The following is a 20,489-nucleotide window of genomic DNA, read 5'->3' on the forward strand; positions in this document are numbered from 1 at the left end:
GTCTGTTTTCTGTTGGAGACTCCTGGGCCCACAGCTGCAACTGGGATTCCCAGAGCGCAGGGGGAGGCCAAGGAACAGCAGCAGCAGCCGCTGGTTTTCCAAGTGTCTGAGCACCCAAGTGGCAGAAAGCCACAGCGCGACCCCCTCCCTGGGTGGCAAGGTGCCACACTCGTCCTGGCTGCCTCCCAACCTCCTCCTCCCACCGCAGCCTCCACCCCCTGCAGGCACCCACCCCTGCAGCCTGGGCCAGGGGTCCCATCCCACCCGGGCAGTCCTCACTGCTTAGGTGACACAGCGAGAAGCTTGGGGATGGATCTCTGCTTCTTCCCTCTCTGCCATGGGCAAAAAGCTGCGGCTCCCCAGAGCCAGTCATCCCCCTGGGGACACCAAGAGCTGCCGTGTGTAATCAAATAACAAAGCACAGAGGAATCATCCAGAGCGAGTTTTCCCTCTCATCTTTGACTCTCTGCCCATTAAGAGACAAAATTTAGCCTATCGTTAAGAAGAGAGAGTTGAAGCCGAGTTCTTAATGAAACAGTGACATCTTTCAAAGTGGCTTGTACACTTTTTCCCCAATGAAAGTGCTCCGAGAGCATCACCACACAGACAAAAACCATGCTGCTGTATGTGCAGTGTAAACACTACACTGAAAGAGTGTAATTGCGAGAAAGGTCTGTATCTCTGACAGCTGAAACAGCAGCCTTCCTCTTATTAATTCCTAGTAGAGAGCAAAATAAACCCCTGCAAGTATATATACAACAAAAGCATTATTTTTTCCTAAAAGGCCTTGAAATGGACAGAGTAAATAAAAACGCAAAGGAAATGCAATCAGTGCAGCCAAGGAAAGGTTTTTCCAGCTCCCAGGTTACCACAACAGAAATGCAGGTGCAGCAATCATTCCTCATGGAGAAAACCAACCCATCTGCACCACCGATACACCTAAATACCAGTAGCTGGGTCTGGCAGCTGTGGAGCTGGACATCGTGCCATGTCGTGAGCAGCCCGCCGGAGCTCCCCTGTCACACCCAGTCAGGCCGAGTTTACCTCTTCTCGTATTAAGGAAGCCCAGAGGGGTGCCTGCAGCTCGCCCTTCTCTCCAGCCGCAGCACCTCTCCCACCCCATGCCTGGCACCGCGGGAGGAGCTGGGCAGTGCTATGGGATTTACCTCCTCCAAGGAAACGGGGAGGGATGAAGTGAAATATATGCAACATGAACAAGGCCTTAAGCTCACTGGGAGGAGAAAGAGTTTTCACACACCGTGCTTCACTTTGATGTTACGCCCAGTATTTTGGATAGGGAATTTGCCTCTTTTTCCCCTAGCAACAATCCATTTCTTCGTGGCCGCACAAAATTAACAGCAAATGGAAAGAACAGACTGGGCGGTTGGATTCCTGCACACGGTGCAAGTTCTGATAAACGCAAGAACAGAAATGAGAGCAAGTCTGATGTTCTTCACTAAAAAGCAAGGCTTGATACAGCATTCAGACCAAGAAATTAAAGAATAGCTAAATCAGGAAATGCAATTATTGTAGAAAGCTCAATCTTAACTCGGTGTTCTCTTCCATCATCCTCAAACTAATGGCCTCTCTTCATGTAATTATAGACTATTAGTTACAGCAAACTGTATTTGCATACTTACACAATCTTACTGTACCTCTAATGCACATACCGTTCTGTGGTATTAAAGCTGCCTCAGATGTAATTTATGTGGGTTTTATGCCAGGGTAATCCAGGACCTCAGTGAGGCTCCCAGCTGCTAGTGCCCGATTCACTCAGGTCAAAGCCATCGGAACAGCTCACCAGAAACATAAACCCACCTGCGGTCAACACAGCGGGGACAAAACTGACAGGCTGATGGCAAGTATAAGGGTCATCTTAATACCAAAGTCAAACCCTCCCCAAAAAAATGAACAGAAAATTGGCTATTTTAGGTTCACTCCAGGCCAAGGATTTTGGCTGTGGGGTCCTGCCATCCCAAGAGCTCTCCAGCATTCAGACCCAGGTTTGCTCTGCAAAACAGGGTGCAGAGACCGAGCGCAGCCCCAGGAGTGAGTCAGACACCAGCCATGGGTCCCTGCGGCTGCTCCGTGACACCAACAGTGTGATCTCCGGGCTCAGGAGCTTTAAGACACATTTTAAACAGTTCCCAAGCAGACTTTCCTTCACTTTGTTAACTGGCCCATTCCACTCATCTAAATATGGTAAGAGGTAAAACTGAACATACTTTCTGTGGTCGCCCATACAGGAATCCACCGTCTGGAGCGTATGAGGAAATAATTACTTTTTTTTTTTTTTTTTTTTTTTTTTTTTTTTTTTACACGCATCACTCAAAAATATTCCAAAGGCCAAAAGCTTAGCCTAGAGGTGCCCCTAAGGTGAAGAGCTTAGTTTTCAGGTGCCTCTGGTTGACCTTTCATATTAAAGACACCTAAAAAGCTAACCCTCTAGCTTAAGGGCACCTTTAAGCTAAGCTTTAAAATTGACTCAAACATAAGTGATTAAACATCCTGACCTTCGTGTCACCTCCACTGGAACCTCCAAAAACACTAGTGGAAAGCCTGGGGACAAACTAAGAAATGTGGAAACCCAGAAAACTAAAAAGCTTCAGAGAAAACAGATAGTTACCTTGGGGCTACTTAAACACAGGAATTGCTCCACTCTTTGGTAGCCTGAGCCAGAATTATATTCATACAAATACTCTGGGAATTATTGTAACTTCAAAATCCTTTATTTTAAAGGAAAGTCACATTTTGGTCTTTCAAGGACTTAAAATCTCGTGAGTATCAAGCTATTCAAGAAATAATGAAACCGATCTTCAATCAGACTGATTATATATTCTTCCACTAAAACAGTATTTAAGTTTGAGCTAAAAGTTGGGTTTCACTAACAGCACCAATCACCTGAGCGGTGCTTGTTCCTTACCTTTCCATTCAGAAATTCCTCAATCAGGCACCAGACAGTCTGAACATTTAGTATTGATAAACTAAAGGTGAAGGTATTTGTAACGCATCAGATAAACTTCCTTAGAGTAATCATATTAAATGAACCAAGTTAGCTCCAGCCCTCATACACCAAAGCAGATGCTGTACGACCCTTCCTAGCTGAGCCGTTGTCAAATACTGGTACCAAATGAAAAGCATGGGATCCACGTCTGTAAAATGTATTTGCACGTGTTTGTACAAACCTGACTGAGGAGCAGAGCCCATGCACACTTGAGCACAAGAAGGTTCACACGGACACACGAGGACTTGCCACGTCCTCCAGGCAAGACTCCAGCAGCATTGCAGTGCCAGCATGCTCAGCAACAGGCTCACAAGGGGCAGCTGTGCTTTCTGCATGGCTCCCGCTGCCCACAGAGTCAATGAAGCCAAACCTGAGATGCCCCGGAGTCAGGGAGAGGCAGGAGCTACTTAATAGAAGACAGAGGAGTTGCTGTGACTTATCACGCAGCAGAGACCAGAATCAGTCCATGCACACGCTGCCCCGGCTCTCCACATGAGCAGTCTGTAATTTTTCAGTGATTTCTGAAACCAAATGTAGACTCATAGGATCGTTTCAGTTGGAGACACACTTCTGTCTAAACTTCCTGCAGGACAGACCTGAACTGCTGGCGGGAGGAGAGCTCACTGCTGCTGACCCAGCTCCTCACAGCCTGTACGGCAGCGGGCACCACGCTGGGACCAGGCCGACCCCCGGGATGACTCTGGCAGGCTCTGCCCTCCTTGGGGGATGATGAGGATCGGGGACAAGGGACTTCTGTCACGGCGGCAGGGTGGAGCGGGGCCACACCATGGGCTGGTGCCCACCCTCGCCGCCAACAGTGACTGCCCTGTGCTCTGCTGCAGCTGCAGCTCAGGCAGAGCCCCAGGGCACGAGTGCCAGCCATTCTCCAGAGGCCTTGAAAGAAATGTTCATTTTCAAATACATACTATTGACCCCACTGATTTTTTTAAAACCTGTTATTTCTCATCAGCCATGTGGCGGCCCCGCGTCCCCAAGGCAGGCCGCGATCGGCAGGGCTGGCAGTGCCACACACGGAGCACCCAGGGAGCCCTTCGAGGGCAGCCCACCAGCCTTCCTGCCACCAGCCGTACAGGAGGGTCCCGCCTGCCCAGCTGTTTCAGGAGCCTAATCCGGGAGCCCAGCCTGCACCCAGCTCCGCTCGCTCCCACCAGGACACTGGCGTCTGCTCCGCCATCTGCGGCAGATGTACATACCCACGGAGCCGGCCTGGCCATGCCAGAGAGACCTCCTTGTCCAGGGCACGTTTTTTAGTTAATCTGCCCCAACACGTTAACACTAAGAGGCGTAGTGAGGGTTGAAGAGTCACCCCCGAGGAAAAAGAAAGTAGAAAAACGACAACAGCTTGGCCTTAAAATAAAGTTTTCATGGGGGTGGAGGTGAGGAAGGCTGACAGTTTAACCCTCAACAAACCTTCATTTTTCACTGTCTAGGGTGTTACCTGACACAGCCATGACCGACTATCTTCAGCACTACAGAACCTCAGGACTTCAGCCAGAATTCCTCTACTGTGCGTAGAAAACTCATGGCAGCGGAGGACACAGATGCATGGAAGAGCACAAACTGAATTTAAGTTAACAGCCCAAAGGTCACTCACCAAATACACAAAACACATTCTCTACTAAGGATGGATGGTTTACTTAGGTACACTGTACCAGTTTCCTCCCTGGCGATCCCACATTAAGGGAAAATAAAAGGGCCCAACAAGAGTAACAAGAGGTTCAGAAAGCTTCACTTGTAAGGACAGGCTCAGACAGGGAATTTAACTGAAGGAGACCAGATGCAACATCATGATAAAGCCAATGCTGAGCAATTCTGCAGGCTGCAGAGCAGAGACCAAGAATCATTTTAGCTTGTAGACAGTTTTGTGAGAGATAAATGAACACAAACCATGAGGACAGCTCAGCACTAGAACTGATTACCAGCAAAGATAGCAGTTTGGCATCCTTTGAAGACTGAGATGTGTTTCACAAGAACCTGTTAAGCATCTGCTTTGTTAGAGCCTGCCGCAAACAGAAAGGTGATCTAAGAGACCTCCCTAGCTCTTATCAGCCCTCCAGCCACTCATCACTTCTCTAACTGTATGTTTCCACACTGACTATACTAATTATCACTTTAAGTGATTTTAATATTGTCACTTAAATCCTGGGAGAAGCAATATGGCATGATGGTTTTCTCCTGTGTATCTCCTCGCATTCAAAAATTCCAAGTCGATTCATTAACTCATTTATCGCTAAATTAGAAGACCTAGAGACCAGCTGGACGGGAGTAAGATTCCAGACCAAGTCTGGCATGGAGGAAGATCTTTTATAAGAATCCCTGTACAATATCAATAGTACCAGTAAGTACAGTTAATCCTGCTAGATGACTCACAAGGGATTTTTCAATGCCATTTTTCTTATTCCTTCCAAAATGGCACAAAGAAATCTACCTGTGTTTTCTTCCAGTCTTGACCCAATACTTTGATTTTGGAGGAATGTGTGAAACCCTGGAGCGCTGTGCTGGCAGTCCCACTGGGCACAGATTGGAATAGGTGAAATACTACCACCACCACCTCCCAGGAGAGCCGGCGCTCCCAGCAGCACCAGATGCACAGCAGGAGGGCAGCAAGGGCAGCCACGATCACATAACAAAGACAGCCGAGATGGTAACTAACAAGGCTCAGGCCCCAACCATGGCCTGTGGTGACTGTGCAGCCAGCCCGTTGTTTTCCATTTCTGCAGCTGCAATTCAAGACCTTCCCGTGCTCCCCCCACCACTTGTTGTTCTCCAACATGAATCACATTTGAGCAGTATTGCTCCTTTCACATCTGCATCTGACAGCAGAAGGGTGAAGCATGGCAGGGTTCCAAAGCCTTCCGTCACCAGCAGCAGCACCTCCCTGGTCATGTTGCACACACAGACCTGCTGTCCCCATCGTGCACAGTCTCAGTGTTGGGTACATTGGACATAGGAAGTTTTCTCTTCTTCCTATGTTTCCTATGTCCCAAGCAAACAGAAATCAGCCTAAAGCTGTTTCTTCCCCATGAGAAAGAAAAGCAGCCAGCACCAGAACTCCACACCAACGACTACAAGCCTCGTGCTTGGCCTCCACTGCTCGTAATGCGCTACCTTCTCAAAGCTCCTGATCTAGTCATCCAAGTTATTTGCATGAATAAAGAACATGCAGGAATGAGCTGCAGAGTAACACCAAGCTCCTGGCGGACTCTGCAAAGCAAGAAATATCGGGACTTGCTGGTGCAGAACAAACCGAGTTTATCGCTTATATCAGCACTGCTTGAGCCTACCCACAGCCATGACCGAACCCCAAACCTTGGGCCTAATGTGGCTCACACTCGGTGGACACTTTCTTTCGGTCCTTCACAAAAGCACGTGAGAAGTAAAAAAGATGTGCTAAAGTTTCTCATTACACTGTTGTGGTGGTGAGAGTTAATAAAATAGTACAAAACCCTACAGCACGTATTTGTTTTGAACCCAGTTTTAAAGTAGCAGTGCTTCTTTGCCACACACCTCCTCTATAGCTTTCATCCCATTGTCCAGATTTTCAGCACTGCCGAATCAGATGTGCACCATGATTCTTCTGTTACAACTGCAAAATTGTATCTAGACTTTAGCAGTAAATTCGGTTATCGGATAAGGTATTTAATGTTAAATAAAGGTTAATATTTAAACGATCCCTACCAATTACTGTTAGCGAGTGAACTGAAAGCAGGTGCATTTGTACTGCTCGCAGGTTTGTATCTGCGCCAAAGTAACGCACTATTGCACAGAGATCCCACCACTGCAGCGACGAACAGCCACACTTAACCAGCATTAAACTCAAAGTGATTCAAGACCTTCAGCCTAACTCAATGTCAACCAAACTTGGAAAAATTTGAAAGTTACTGAAAATGTATTCAAGATGTTGGCCTGTCAAATTAATACTGCAGTTGAAGATGTCCTTAAGCACAGTAACAGATTTTAAGGATAGGAAATAACTATTAAATGTCTAAACATCAATTATGCAGAAGAATTTGTGCTTCTGCAGAACAGCCAACATTTCAAACCCTGCTCAGGAAAGTGTATAAAAACACATTTCTGTTTAAACTCTGGAAGAAAAACAGAAGCATGACTCAAAGTTTGGTGACTGTATGACCTCAGAGAACGAACTTCCCATCTTTGTGCCTGCTTCCTCATCTGCAGGAAAAGATATTGTTTTCTTAATTCAAAGGCTTTTCTTCCTGAAGGTTATTTAGCTAAAGCTTAAATGATCCTCGAGTTGAACATCTTGCAGAAATTAAAACAAAGTTTGCATTTAAAAACCAGGCAGTTGTTTTGATCAGTACACATGTACTCGTTCTGTTTTATTTTGTAAACGAACAACCCAAGCCTGCCAGCGGCTGCAGCCTGACCATAGTTCTCGGCAAACCTGCTACTAACACATACACGTTTCTGCTAAGGCACTAGCCCCTCTGTCTTTCAGCCCTTTTCCAGCAAATAGTAAGTGGTAGAAAGCCCACAGTGCACATTTCACATCAAAAGATATATTTGGATTCATGTGCAGCGCGCACACCACCAGGAGAACAAGGCACACCCAAGTACTTGGTTTGCATCTTAAGTAATAGATCAAGAAATGCTTTTCTACAGCAATATTCCTCATCCAAGCACAGTTCAGGAGTAGCAATCAGGGTCCCAAGGACAGTATTGCGGGCTCAGATTGCGTCAAACTGCTATTATTCAGCCAAGCAACAGGCATACGCTTAAGGTCAGTGGGACACAAGCAGGTATTCCCACGTGCTGCTGAGCAGACTGCACTCGAACACGCGACACTAACCCCCCATCTGAACGCATCACCGAGCTGTGCTAGTAAGGTCCGAGCAGTCAATACTCTCAGAAGATCTCCAGACACACGTGCGCTGCTGCATCCTGAGCCACGCGCCTTGGTACGTGGAGGACTGGTGCTTCTGGATGACAACGAGGATCGGGAGGACGATGGCACCGACAGTCGCACGAGAGAAGCCAGCGTGTTGCCTGCTCAGCCCCACACATCCACCACCTAAGGCACCTCCCGGGCACTAGCTTTCTCCAGACACTCCCTCTCCTTCCCCTTCGGTACCATAATCCCGCACCCCCACAGTAACGACAGCGACGCTGGATCATCTCCACGGGCACTGCCAGCCAAGGACTGTAACTCCACAGCAAAGCAGAGCCGAACAACAAACCGGTCTGTGAGGAAATAAATGAGAGCTCAGCTGCAGCCTTCTAAAAGCAGTTCACAGGCAGTGCCAGCAGAGGATAAACAGGCACACTTGAATTTCAGGTTTGTTCCAGCTTGGTGCACAGTCTTTGCTCTCTGTTCTAGGCTCTTTGCTGACCTAAATCGCTCGTTTACAACCCCGGGAATTCGGGATGAACGAAGAAGAGAATTCTCACTTGAGGTAACAGAGCATGCATTGGGATTTCAGGCCTTGGTCTGGACGGAGTCGGGATCAGGAAGGTCTTTGGAGGAGCACCTTTGCCAGGAAGGGGTGAGTGCAGAGGGTGGTGCAGGGGCGCGAAGGAGTCTCTCCTCTGGTTGAGGGGGACACCCCTGCCAGGCTGGGGGAGGAGGGGAGCCTTTTCTCTTGGACAGGCTGGGCCATCCTGTGCCTTCTGTCCATCTGCAGAGCAAAGCCTGGCTGAAAGACTGACCAGGGCAGCATCTGACTGCATCTGGTCCCTGCGGCATCGCAGCTTCACCCCATGAGTAGTTCCATCCATTTGCAAGTCTGCGAGCAAACCCGAGATATCGAATCGCAACTTCAGCACTCCAAAACGTGGAGGTATGAGCACTAGATCCTGCTCCTGCTGCACACTATATGTTGGGGGTTCTTGTGTGCTACATTGGCCAATGTGGGTTCTCTTCTCGGTCCTGCTGGTCATTTAGCCTGCAACAGAGTCATTTAAACTCTCTGGGCTTCAGTCTCACCCCAAGTTAATTATATGCATCTGATAATTGGTCTGAGAAACAGCCCTGTAAAAGTTCCATTTTTTATATATTGTTTGCAATGGAGAAGAATAGATAGCATGCTGGTGCAGCATTCTTTAATTAATTTTTTTCTCTCAGTAGTCTCATATGACCTCCCCTAAAAAAAGGGAGGTCTGCTTCTCCATCGAATTACTTATTCCAGTAGAACAATCCAAAAGTTACTTATTTAGAACATCTTACAGAGCTGTGCCTTTGGACAAAGTCAACATGAAAACAAAAAGTCTTCAGAGAAATTTTCAAAGAACAGACTCCAGAGTTAGTCCAAGTTATCTGTTGGGATAATTTTATCTGCTGAGAACTTCAGAGAAAATTAAAAAAAGAATCCACACTGTCTGCTTGAACTAAAATATAGCAACTTAAGTAGATAAAACAATCTAGCCCGGAGTGTCATCATCTACTGCCCAGTCCTTCCTGCCTGCCTGTCCCACTCTGCATCTTCAGCCTTACGATGTTCTTGGCCAAGGCACCCGCAGCCCTGGCAAGGTGCTCCCCTGCCCCAGCACTTCTTTTTCGCTAGGCACACGCCGCGGGCAGAGACTGCAGCCAGTCACCTCGGAACCGGCCGTCAGCACACGGATGTCCCCGCTGCTCACGGACAAGGCCGGTCACTCGGCCTGCACACGGGCTCCGGGCAGCCGGACGGGCCGTCGCAGGCCGGCGGCAGGAGGGTGTCCATCCTCACCGGCGGTCCCGCAGAGGGGAGCAGCAGCGGGGCGGGATTTCGGTCCCGCCGAGCTGTCCGGGCGCCCGCAGACACCTCGCAAACCCGCGGGCAACGACCGCCCGCAGCCCCGCCACTGGGGTCCGGAGCAGGGGGCGAGCGCTCCCCGCGGGAGAAGTCCCACCCGAGTCTCAGCGAACACAGGCCCGACCCTTGGCGCTCCCGCCCGGAAAAGCCGCAGTTCGGGCGGCGCTGGGAACGTGCCGCCGGCCCCAAACCGCGCGGGGCCGTTCTGCCGGGGGCCGGGAACGCGCTCCACGGGGGGAAGGGGCGCACGGGCAACCGACCGCGAGCGGTGCTGGACGGGGCGCAGCATCTTCCTGGGAACGTGCGGACCAACGAAAAGCCACGTTTCCAAACGACACGGACCTGCCGTAACTGGGCGCCGTTCCTTCAGCCGGCCCTCGCTGCCCCGCTATCAGCGCCGAGCCGAGCCGGCGGACACGGGCGAAGCCCTTCGCCGCGCCCCCCCCCCCCCCCCCCCCACGCGCCCCGCCGGCCCCTCAGCCCCCGGCCCGGGGCTGCCCCGCGCACCCCCCGCGTACCTTCCGCGTGGCAGCTGGCGGCGAGGATGGCGCTCGGCGGTCTGAAGAGGTACGGCAGATAGCGCGAGAAGCATTTCATCTTCCAAACCCGCAGTTTAAAAATTAAAAAAAAAAAAAAGGAAATGAACCCATACAAATCTAAAGAAAAAGGAAACCACTAAAAAAAAAAAATAAAGAAGAAAACAACGCGGCCCCTCCTCAGTCCATGAGGACCCTCCGGAGCCCAGGCAGCCTACGCGGCGGGGGCTCGCTGCTGGCGCTGCCGGGCTTGGAGCGCCGGCCGGCCCCCACGCTGCTGCCGGCCCCCATGCTGCCGGCCCAGCCCCGGCGGCAGAGCGGAGCGCCCCGGCCCCGCCGCGGCCCCAGCCCCAGCCCCGGCCCTGGCCGGCAGTGCTGACTCAGGCCGTCCCGCCCGCCAACACACCCTCGCGCCGCGGCCGCCCAGGGAGGCGCCGACCCACCGCCCGCGGCGGCCGGGCCCCGGCACGGAGGGAGGGACCGAGGGCGGGACAGAGGCCCTGCCGCGCCCCGGCCCCCTCCGCTGCGCTCCGGGCGCGGAGTTCCGCAGCGGCCCATGGGCGCCGGACCCCGGCGGGGCCGCTCCGGGCGCGGGGCGCCCCCGGCTGAGCCCTGCCCCTGCCCCTTCCCCGGCCGGAGACGGCGGGCAGCGCCGGGCGGGGACACGGTGGGAGCCGAGGGCTTCCGCGTTTCGGAACTCCGCCGCGACCGCAGCCCCGGGTTTGCGCGCGGAGGGGCGTCTGCGGGGGCCGCCGGCAGCCCCCGGCCCCCCGAGAGCGTATGCGGGGAGGAGCGTGCGTAAGGCAGCCGCACGGCTCCTGCAAACCGCAGGATGCAGATGAACCCGTGGGATGAAAACAGACAGCGCTGCGCCAGGGACCCCTCCGAGCAGCGCTCTTAGCTCGCACTGCCGGTGCCCAGCTCAACCGGCAGCGCTGGAGATACGGAACAGACCCAGACCGGCATTTCCAACGCTTTCGCGCTCCCAGCCCGCTCTTCAAGGTGCTCATCTCTCTCAGCTGAGTGAGAGGCTCGCCCTGCTCAGGTGCACGTAACGGGAAATACCACAGTGTGAAGAGGGCAGGCTGGAAGGAAATGATGTGGTAAGCTGCTGATGCTCGCACCCCCTGTTTTCCTGCTGTTTAATTACTCCACGGACAAGGTTTTGGTTTAGGACTCGCCGTCCTTGCCGGCTGCTGTTGCCTCGTGTGGAACGGGGGTGGTTTTGCCGTTTGGTTTCATCATCTGGCTGCAGCCTAATTTCGCTGTCATTGGCAGGTGACGGCACGACTGCATTTATACCAAAGAGATGCAAAGCACCTGTGCCAGCGAAGAGAGGCGCTTTCTGTTTACTTCAGTATCTTTCTCTTTAGTCAAAATACCCTCTCTGCCTGTGGAAAAAAAAAAAAAAAATCAGGTCTGAGCTGCAAGCGGTGCAAAGCCTTCCTGCTCGGAGGTGCTGGCTCACCTGGATCGCATCACACAGAAGTGAAGGCTGAAGACCAAGCACTGTTGTGTATCCCAAATCCATCCCAGGAAACAAGATATGGCATGAAAAGACGGTATTTTATAAAGCACTCCTCATGGAAAGCCCCTCTCTGTGCTCACGTATTACTCGCACAATGAGATTATTTAATGTGCTAGCCTGGGGGTGTGTGGGACGGGCTCTGAAGCAAACACTGCTGTTCAGCTGCACCCAGAGGCTGCACACGGGCTTTCTTGGGAAAGTGATGAACATCGTCTCCAGCTGAAGTTGCAGAGGGAAGTTCGGTGCAGTATGCATAACTAAGCCACATCACAGATGTGAAAACTGCAGTTACATCTCTTTAATGGTCACAGGGGCTCAGTTACCACTTTCGTAATAGTGTACAACAAAACCTGGAAAAGGATGTGAGTTTCTCCATGCAGCTAGGTGAACAAATATTCTGGGGCGGGGGTGCCTTTAAGGAAGGCTGGGGCCACCCCTAAGGCAGGCCAGCTGAGAACAGCTCTGGAGAAGCCACTCACCTCCTACAAGGGAAAAGGAGTGAATTGCTGTTCCAGTTAGGACCATCCCTTTCCCGGCACGCAGCTTACGCTCTGCGCATGCAGGCGCACGCCGGGAGAAGACGACACCCCACGTATCCAAGGACGGCACCCTCAGAGCCACGCTGCCCTACTGCGGACGTCTCATCCGCCCCACAGACCAGCCCGCTCGTTCTCCAGTGTGGATTTCCACATCGAACACATCTCGCTGCAACCCAGGGCTTCACGGTCGCAGTGCCGGACCGGTGTAACTCGCTCTGGTAGCAGAGAGCTGGAGGTTTACTGCACCACGGGAAAGAGCAGAGGAACTAAACTGCGAGGGGTTGACCTGCCTGCTGTCCCAGGACGGGAGAGGAGAACCAGCTGCTCCAGGGCCTGCCCAAGTCCCTCAGCTGTCCAGACTCAGCTCTCTGCTCCCGTGCTTAAGAGCCCAGAAGGAGGTTTGCCTCAGTTCTGCTTGCAAGATCACCATTACAGCTTCAGGCGGAGGACTCTCTTTCTTCCTAAACCCGCATCTTTCCTCCCTTTATGCCCTTTTAACTATTTATATGGCATCCCTGTCATTTCTGTGTCTGTCTGTATCACCTTCTTATGGCTGTAGCTACAGATCACAGAGTCAGAGGTTAGGTGAGCCTCTGGAGTGGGTATTACCCGCACAGAGCTGCACAGTGACTTGCTTCGGGTTTACAGCTCAAAACAGAAGCCATATCTGAGACCTACGTGCAGGACTGAAATCTGCAAATACTGTGCCTCTCTTCCACCGTGGAAGAGATTCCATTGCACATAACAGAAAAAAAAATTTTTTCCACTTAAAAATAGGCACAAACGTTCCCTAAGAAACAGATTAATTCCACCTCATTAAAAGCATTAAAATCACACACACCACACCACACCCCCCCCCCAAATCGTCTTTTTTTGTGGCTTGGATCTATTTAAATATTTATACTCAGTTTTTATGTTCCATTAACGAACTGAATTTCACTCCACATGCAAAAATTGGGATACGTGTTTGAGCTTAATTAGCAAGCAACACAAAAAGCAAACCAACAGATAAGAACACAAGGCAGGCTCTGAGCCAGCTTGGTGAGCCTGCAGACCATCGTTCAACACTGAAGTCTTTTATTTGGGGTTACTGTGGATGATGTGGCAAACACAGGCTCGTGCAAGCAGGCATAATAAAAATTCCAGACCCACTGGAAATGATCGTTGGTCGTGGAGCTTGCTAGGATCTACGAGGATTGTGAAATATTCCAGGCAGAACATCTGACTTCGTCAGGACCATTTTAATTGAGCGATTAATATTTATGTGACATTCCTCCATTTGGTAACTTTATTACATGTATGCTTTACACCTGACTAGTTTAATAAGATGAGGTGTAAATGCTGGGTGCCTGGATTCCCAGTCTGGAGCACAGAGCCCACCGGCATGGCAGCCCCGAACCTGGCAGGCTGCAGCCACCACCTGACTTTCCCTTGTGCCGTGCCCTTCGGCCAGCACTGAGGCAGCTTCCCACAGCCATGGTAGTTCTATGCTGTGGATCCTGAGGCTCAAGAGAACTAGAGGAAATTTCACCTCTTAAATTTGCACTAATCTGGTTTCTACACTAGACTGCTAATTATCAGTACATCAAAACAGGGCAAGATCTCTAAAACTTGTTTCCTTTTAGTAGTAGTGAAATTCAGTTCAAAGCACTGTGGCACCACAGTGGCTATCAGCGACATCATTTACTTCATACTTAACATTGAAATCAGTGTTTGTCTGAGCAGCTGAAAGATGTCCCTGGCCTCCCATCGACGCACAAGAGAGCTCATTCATTCACGCAGTTGTGTTAGAGAGCTAAAGGATCCATTGCACTGCTGGTTTCATCAGGACAAGTACCACACGCTACAATACCGTATTCCAAGTTAAGGAAAGCAATGAACAAGAACAGAATGAGAAAGTTTGTGTGTATCTCTGTTCATGTGGCTTTACGGGTGCATGGAAACAAGCCAGCATATTATCAGAGAACTGGAACATTGGCAACACTTTAAGTATCATTTGGAAGCCAAAATGACGATCCGTCCTGCTGAAGGAAGCAGGCTCTTCTACGTTTAACGGTGCAGAACATTGAAAACGTAATAGTAACGTCTCCTTTCACCTGACCACACACGACTGCATGCGTTCCAATAACTAATGAAATTACATTTTGTAGATTCAGGATGCTGGGATGTTGCCAAGAGTTCTGAAGGTCAGAAATGTGCCACAAAGACTAGCGTAAACGTCACAAGTTACAGATAAACTTCTGATGATATATCTGTGATATAAACACATTTATGACATGGAATTCGTGTGTATGTGCATCCCTGTCTGCACACATACACATTCACGTACAGACACAAAACCAGCATAACCACCAAAAGCCCCATCCCATGCCTAAAGCACTGCCCTGAGCTTTCTGCTCAGTCATGGTGGGGCCGTTCATTCCCATTGAGCAGATTCGACAGACCAATGTGATCACTGTTTTGGTTTCACTGAGTATAGCCTTTGAGTGTTACCCATCGGCCTTTACTGTTCTGTGAGTCCAGGCTACCCCGAGAAAAAATCGCAGGGGTCCCTTCCTGCCATCATGCCTCTGGATTCCTCCAGCATTGAGTCTCAAATATGTACTAACAAAAAAGCTTATAGCCTTCAGCTGATAACTGGTTACATTAAGAAAAGGGTAGTGAGTTAGCAGAGGCAACCTACCACATCATTAATCCTGAGCTAGCAAACAAGTACTTGGTACCATTTAAAATGATTTGCAGATTCTAGAGTACAAGCTCAAAACACTTGTAAACATTTTTGCAAAAAAACACCTCAGCAAAAAAAATTTTTGCTTTAATTGCAATGGTGGGTTTTTTTCCCCAGGGATTTAACAGATTGCTAAATTCTCTCCTGAGTTTTGTGCCCCACTGTAGTCTCTAGACGTTAGGCTGAAACCCCCTTCTGCGAAAGTGGTGTGACAGAGAAGTGCCACTGGAGCTGGACAGAGGACAGGGCTCTGGGCAGAGCCGCGTTCCCACCGGGAGCAGTCAGCTCTGCCCTGAGCTGCTCCGTCCCCTCCTCAGTCCAGCAAGGCTGGGCTCAAAGAAAGCATCACACTGCAGCAAATGCAGCAAAGTAGAAGGAATACATCTGGGCCAGCTCAGCCCCTGCCTTCATCGTCTTAACACCCACACCAGGAGCCGTGAGCTGTTGCACTCCAGCAGCACTTTCCCAGGCACTGCTGCACCTGCTAGCAAGCTCCTTCCCCAGCATGATTCCAATGTCCAAAGCCATTCAGGTGGAGGGACAAAACGCTAGTGGTAGTGTCCACGCTCTTGTTTGAGGCAGAAAGCATTGGTGCCGGTCTGCTGGTGCAAGGAAGCCTTGCTGGGCAGCACCCTCGCGCTGCTTCCCAGCCACCGGCCTGTCTGGTGGGCGGGCGATCTGCAGGGCGATCCCAGAGAGCCCAGCTCGTGTCCCCTGGTGCTCCAGACAAAACAGGACAGAAAGTTAGAGGCAAATGCACAAGGTCACTGTAGTAACACAAACCCACCTGCTCTGCACATGGGAAGACAGGATTTCATCACTATTTGTTTGGCCTCCCTGCGGCACAAAACCATTGCCTGTACCGGGAGGGTTAAGAGAAGAGCGATGTGATAAAGCTTTCAGTTATCCTTGAGGGGTAAAGAACATACAGGGAGTAAAAGGTGAAATGGGAAGGGAAAGGAATTAATGGATTAACGGGCAATGCATTAAGAGAAAGGAAGATGAAAGTGTGAAATAAGAAAATGTAGGAAAATGCCTGGCGAGAAGTTTAAACCAGAACAATCATAGGAAGAACAGAACTGAATGAATAAATTCAACTTTAAAGTCAGGAAATTTGAATGCATTTATTTCTTTTCAGTCGTCCATGCTTTTGCAGTCCACATGTTGGCGAAATGCCGAACAGATGTGCCTGCAGAGAGAGGAGTGCTTGAGGGATCGAGGAGCACAAATCACCCTGAAAGCTCCCGAGTGTGAAAGGGGCTGTCTTGTGCTCCTAAATCCCCCCACTGCCTTCACCAGCCCCTGCCTCACAGATACAGACCCGTAGAAGTGTAGGCACTGCAGTCTATTTTAACTCCAGATACAAGAACAAGCACCGAGCTGCACTCACATTACCCAGAAACAGAATCCAACTGATTCCGGTAAAGGATGTTTCAGTGGGAGAGGCTGCCTCATAATTCCCTGAAAAAATCTGTAAATAACATCTGAAAACCAAAAGGAAATCTGGTTCAAAGACTATTGACATGATTAAGCCATAGTGCCTTCAAATGAATTTTTTTGATCAATAGCTAATTTTAGAGACCCATCTCTTTCAAATGCACGAGGACATAATGAAGGCAGAAACGAGAAGAGTGGAGCTGAGCTCTTTGCCAGCAGTTCCCAACAGCACGCGAACCCCGCCGCACGCTGATGAGGCAAGATGGACAGGACAAACAAGTCATGTCTGATCACAGCAACAAAAGGAAAAATAGACTTACCTTCTGTCACCCCAATATCTATAGTTCCTTTCACCTGACCAAAGCACCACAGCACGTCCTGCATGAGGTTTCCAAACCCTGCCAGGGACACACATGCAGAAAGAAGATGAGGTACGATCCCACTGGTATATAGCTCGTCCTTCCCAAACACGCGCACACCAGTGGGCACACGGGTATCTGCAGTCGCTGCACAAGGGCAAGTGTTTGCTCACCTGGTATCATTCTGCCGCACACCGTGCACCGCTAATGCTGTGGAGCTGAGTGCGTTCTGCCCGCGGCATGAATCGCCCGACTGTCTGTTTGCTCTGTACCACGGCGGGGCGATTTCAAAACCGGCGCAACTGGAGTCAGTCCCCTCTCCCTCGCTGGCAGCAGCGCAGCAGGGTCAGGAGGGCCTGTAGTCACAGCCTTTGTCATAGCCTCTCTTCATCAGCATGCTAATGCCCCAGTCATTCCCAGCGCTGTTAAAGAGTGAGGGAAGCAGAGGAGAAGAGAACTGCTCTTGCTACCACTATGCAATTTTTTCCAGCTTGGCAATGAACCCAGCAGAATGAAGCTGCTTTACAGGACATCCTAATGTTATAATCAAAGTTGGCCTGGAATCAGAAGCGCACTGTCGTTACTTTAAAGGAATACTATGGGCATTTCTAAAGCATGTCATTAAGCTGTAGTTCTCTCAACTGTGCTTGCTCCTGTAGCAATGCTCTGTGTTAAGCCACTCTGAGATAAATTAGAATTTTATCTACTGCTGCTCCTCATTTTCTTGACAGCTCAGCAGAATTTCCCTTTCTGTAAGGTAGTTTTCACCGTGGCACCTTTTATCCTAACGTTTTCTCCTAACACATTTTATCTCAAAGCGGTTTCCAGACATGAAGGAAGCAGCACAATGAGCCGTGAGAATGGGAGATGTCACCATTTTACACACAGATGAAATGTGGCACAGCAAATGTGAACGTTTCGCAGTCGGCAGGTGTGGTACTGGACTCAGCTGGGGGAGGCTCCAACCTGGTACTGCCCTGCAAAAGAAAAGGAAAACAGGGGACTGGGAGGTAGTGTGCAGCTGGAGACATGACATAACTGGAGAGTCTCATGGCCTACCCAAATGTCTTTGTGAGATTTCTATCTGGTGTTATTCAAATCATGGTAAGTTTTTGTGTATTTATACAGGTCAATATATATCATATATATTAAAAGTAATGTAATAATCTTCAATACATAATACATACAAAGTCCAGAATGAGCTTTGTTGGATGATTTCAGCTGAATACAGGGGAAAATTGGAGTTTTAAGAGTATGAAAAGATCTGGAATCCGAGGGTATGAGACAGTTCAATAAGATTATGAAAGAGTATTAAGTTTATTGAGATTCATAACTTGAGATGTCTGAACAATGGGAAGAGCTACAAAACGTGACAGGAAGATGCAAAACCCCCCTGAATCTACAAAAACACATCTTCACATTATTGCATAGACTTGAATGTCTCATAAATTCTGCTAGAATATTTCGAAAGCAAACAGATGACATGGTGGTTGAGAGAGCACTATCATGGTGCCCTTTCTAGAAAGCTCTTCCATGTTACCATCTAACTCCACCCAGATAAACTCCTCAAAGGAAAAAGGATTTGTGACTTAAAACTCTTCCTCCTAGTCTGGGGGTCTGATGACATGCAACAAGTTTCCGAAAACAGGGATTTTCATGTTTTCCAGAACGTTGGCTGCTCACAGGAGCAGCCGTGGACAGGAGGACGGACAGACAGCAGGACCCCCGTGGTGGTTTCCTCACTGGCCGCTCGCCCGGCGCCCACCAGTGTTGTTTGCAGCTCCTGCTTGAGAAAAGATTCTCAGTAACAGAGCAGGGTTTTTTTTTCATGAAAGGCAAAAATGGTGTTTTAGAGGCATTATTTATAACTCTCAACTTTCTTGAGGGCCCTGGAAAGTGACACCTTTGGCATTGTACTCACTGGGCTGCTGTGCAATCAATAGCCCTTCTGTCAGCTCCCCGGGCTGTCTCACGAAGCAGCTGCTGACACAAACTCTTCAGGCATAGCTTTAACCCAGAGGACAAACAAAGGCAGTGTCTAATATGGTCCTGCTTGGGCTTGGTAATCCGTGTTTGAATAGATTTTGACTGATGAAAATGCTTCTGACTGGTGACAGCAACCAGCGGTCCTGCGCCTCTCCTGGTGCGCAGAAGGGCACGGGGCCTGGCCGTGCACTGAAGGTGGGTGACTGACACTGGCACTCGGCTGCCTGGGGACACCAGGCGTCGTGGGCAAGTGAATGTTAATGCCACACGCGTTCGGCTCCGGCGTTTCTTGCCCAGTTACGTGCCGCCAGGGTGGGCCCATCGCAGCCCCCGAGCCCATTGTTCGGTTTGGGCATGCTCGCAGGGGCACGTTAAGGCAACGGAGCCGTGGGGCGGCTGGCGGCGGGTACCCAGCTGGCCAGCACCGCCTGGGGGCAGGGTGCAGGTTTCTGAAGCGCCGGGCGGGTGGGTGAGAGCACCGAGTACCCACCGTGTCCTCCAGCCGACACTGAGTCATGCCGCCCGACTCGAGGCATGGGAGCAAGAGATAGGACGGCTGCCGCAGGCTCTCGCGCACCTGTGAGCCCCTTGTGCCTGGGCCGTGCAGTGTACGTGCAGCACAGTGCCTCTGCTCAGCTCCGCTTTGCCCCGTGGCACCAGAACAGGGGATCCTGGTGCCAGAGGAGGCAAACTCAGGAGTTTGTCCCTGGTTGGCCCCTGGTGTGCTCCGCAGCGCTTAACCTTCTGTGCGTGAGTGTGCTCTGGATGGGGGCGCTTCCCCTTGACCGGCCTGTTAGCGGCTCTGTCTGCCTGCAGTCCCGAACAGGACTACTCAAGCATCTGCAGACAGTGGCAGCCCGTTCTCCTTTAAAGATTTACTGTGCGAGGTGGAGGATGGGATCCAGCTGCTGTAGGCTCTGCTGCTGGGCTCCTCAGGGTGGTTTTGTTCCATGAGAGGTGCTATGGAAGATGATCTGCATCTGCGTTTGAGAGACATCACTAATAATGTGCTCGCTGTAATTAGGCGTTTCTTTAGCTCTCATCTGAGACTCCCTAGCAGGCGCTGAGCACATGGCTGGGAGGGGTAACTCGGCACTTTCGGCTTCCCTTTAGGCTCTCTAGATTTCATCCCAAATCAGTAGACTTCTGTTATCAGTGGTCAGAAAAATTCCTGGTGTTTCATAGGTGGATATGCAACTCTTAACAACAAGTACCGCAGGATACCGTCCTGCTGAGCATAAGGGCCTGCCAGCTCAGTCACTGGGAGCTTTTCAGTGTGGAAGAACATCAGCAAAAGCATTTGGGTTCCTGTCTGCTTCACTAGGCACCCATCAGAATTCTGGTCTTTAGCCACTCTTTATACGGTAGAAATTGCATTGGGAGTACCTCGGGGTCAGTTCCTCATACTTGCAGGCGGGCAGGATTCTCATGCCTGGGTCAGAGCGAAGTAAACATCAATACGTTGCCAATACGAAAAAGTGCAATAACAGGGATGAGGGAAAGATCAAGAATCCTGTGTGTTGTTAATGCACCAGCGTAACTCTTGCTGGGTAACATCCAATGTAAAGTTTGGGATTTTTTAGATCTTAAATGTAATTA

General features: G+C 50.2%; 1 protein-coding gene across 2 annotated transcripts in view; it reads right to left on the reverse strand.

Moving 5' to 3' along the window:
* PPP2R2B (protein phosphatase 2 regulatory subunit Bbeta) overlaps positions 1 to 17,087 on the reverse strand; it is a 102,604-nt gene extending 85,517 nt beyond the window's left edge. The window contains exons 1-2 of one of the 2 annotated variants that reach the window (XM_086471289.1): positions 17,078 to 17,087; positions 16,866 to 16,943 (exon numbers count right to left, since the gene is read on the reverse strand). In XM_086471289.1, coding sequence (XP_086327415.1) covers positions 16,866 to 16,943; positions 17,078 to 17,087 — 88 coding nt within the window. Of the gene's footprint in view, positions 1 to 10,295; positions 10,375 to 16,865; positions 16,944 to 17,077 lie in introns of those variants that run through there. The other variant, XM_086471287.1, reaches the window with a different exon arrangement.
* Between the last annotated feature and the right edge of the window lie 3,402 nt (positions 17,088 to 20,489).

This window comes from Leptosomus discolor, chromosome 10, assembly GCF_034619465.1.
Source record: "Leptosomus discolor isolate bLepDis1 chromosome 10, bLepDis1.hap2, whole genome shotgun sequence".
In the NCBI taxonomy this organism is placed as follows: domain Eukaryota; kingdom Metazoa; phylum Chordata; class Aves; order Leptosomiformes; family Leptosomidae; genus Leptosomus; species Leptosomus discolor.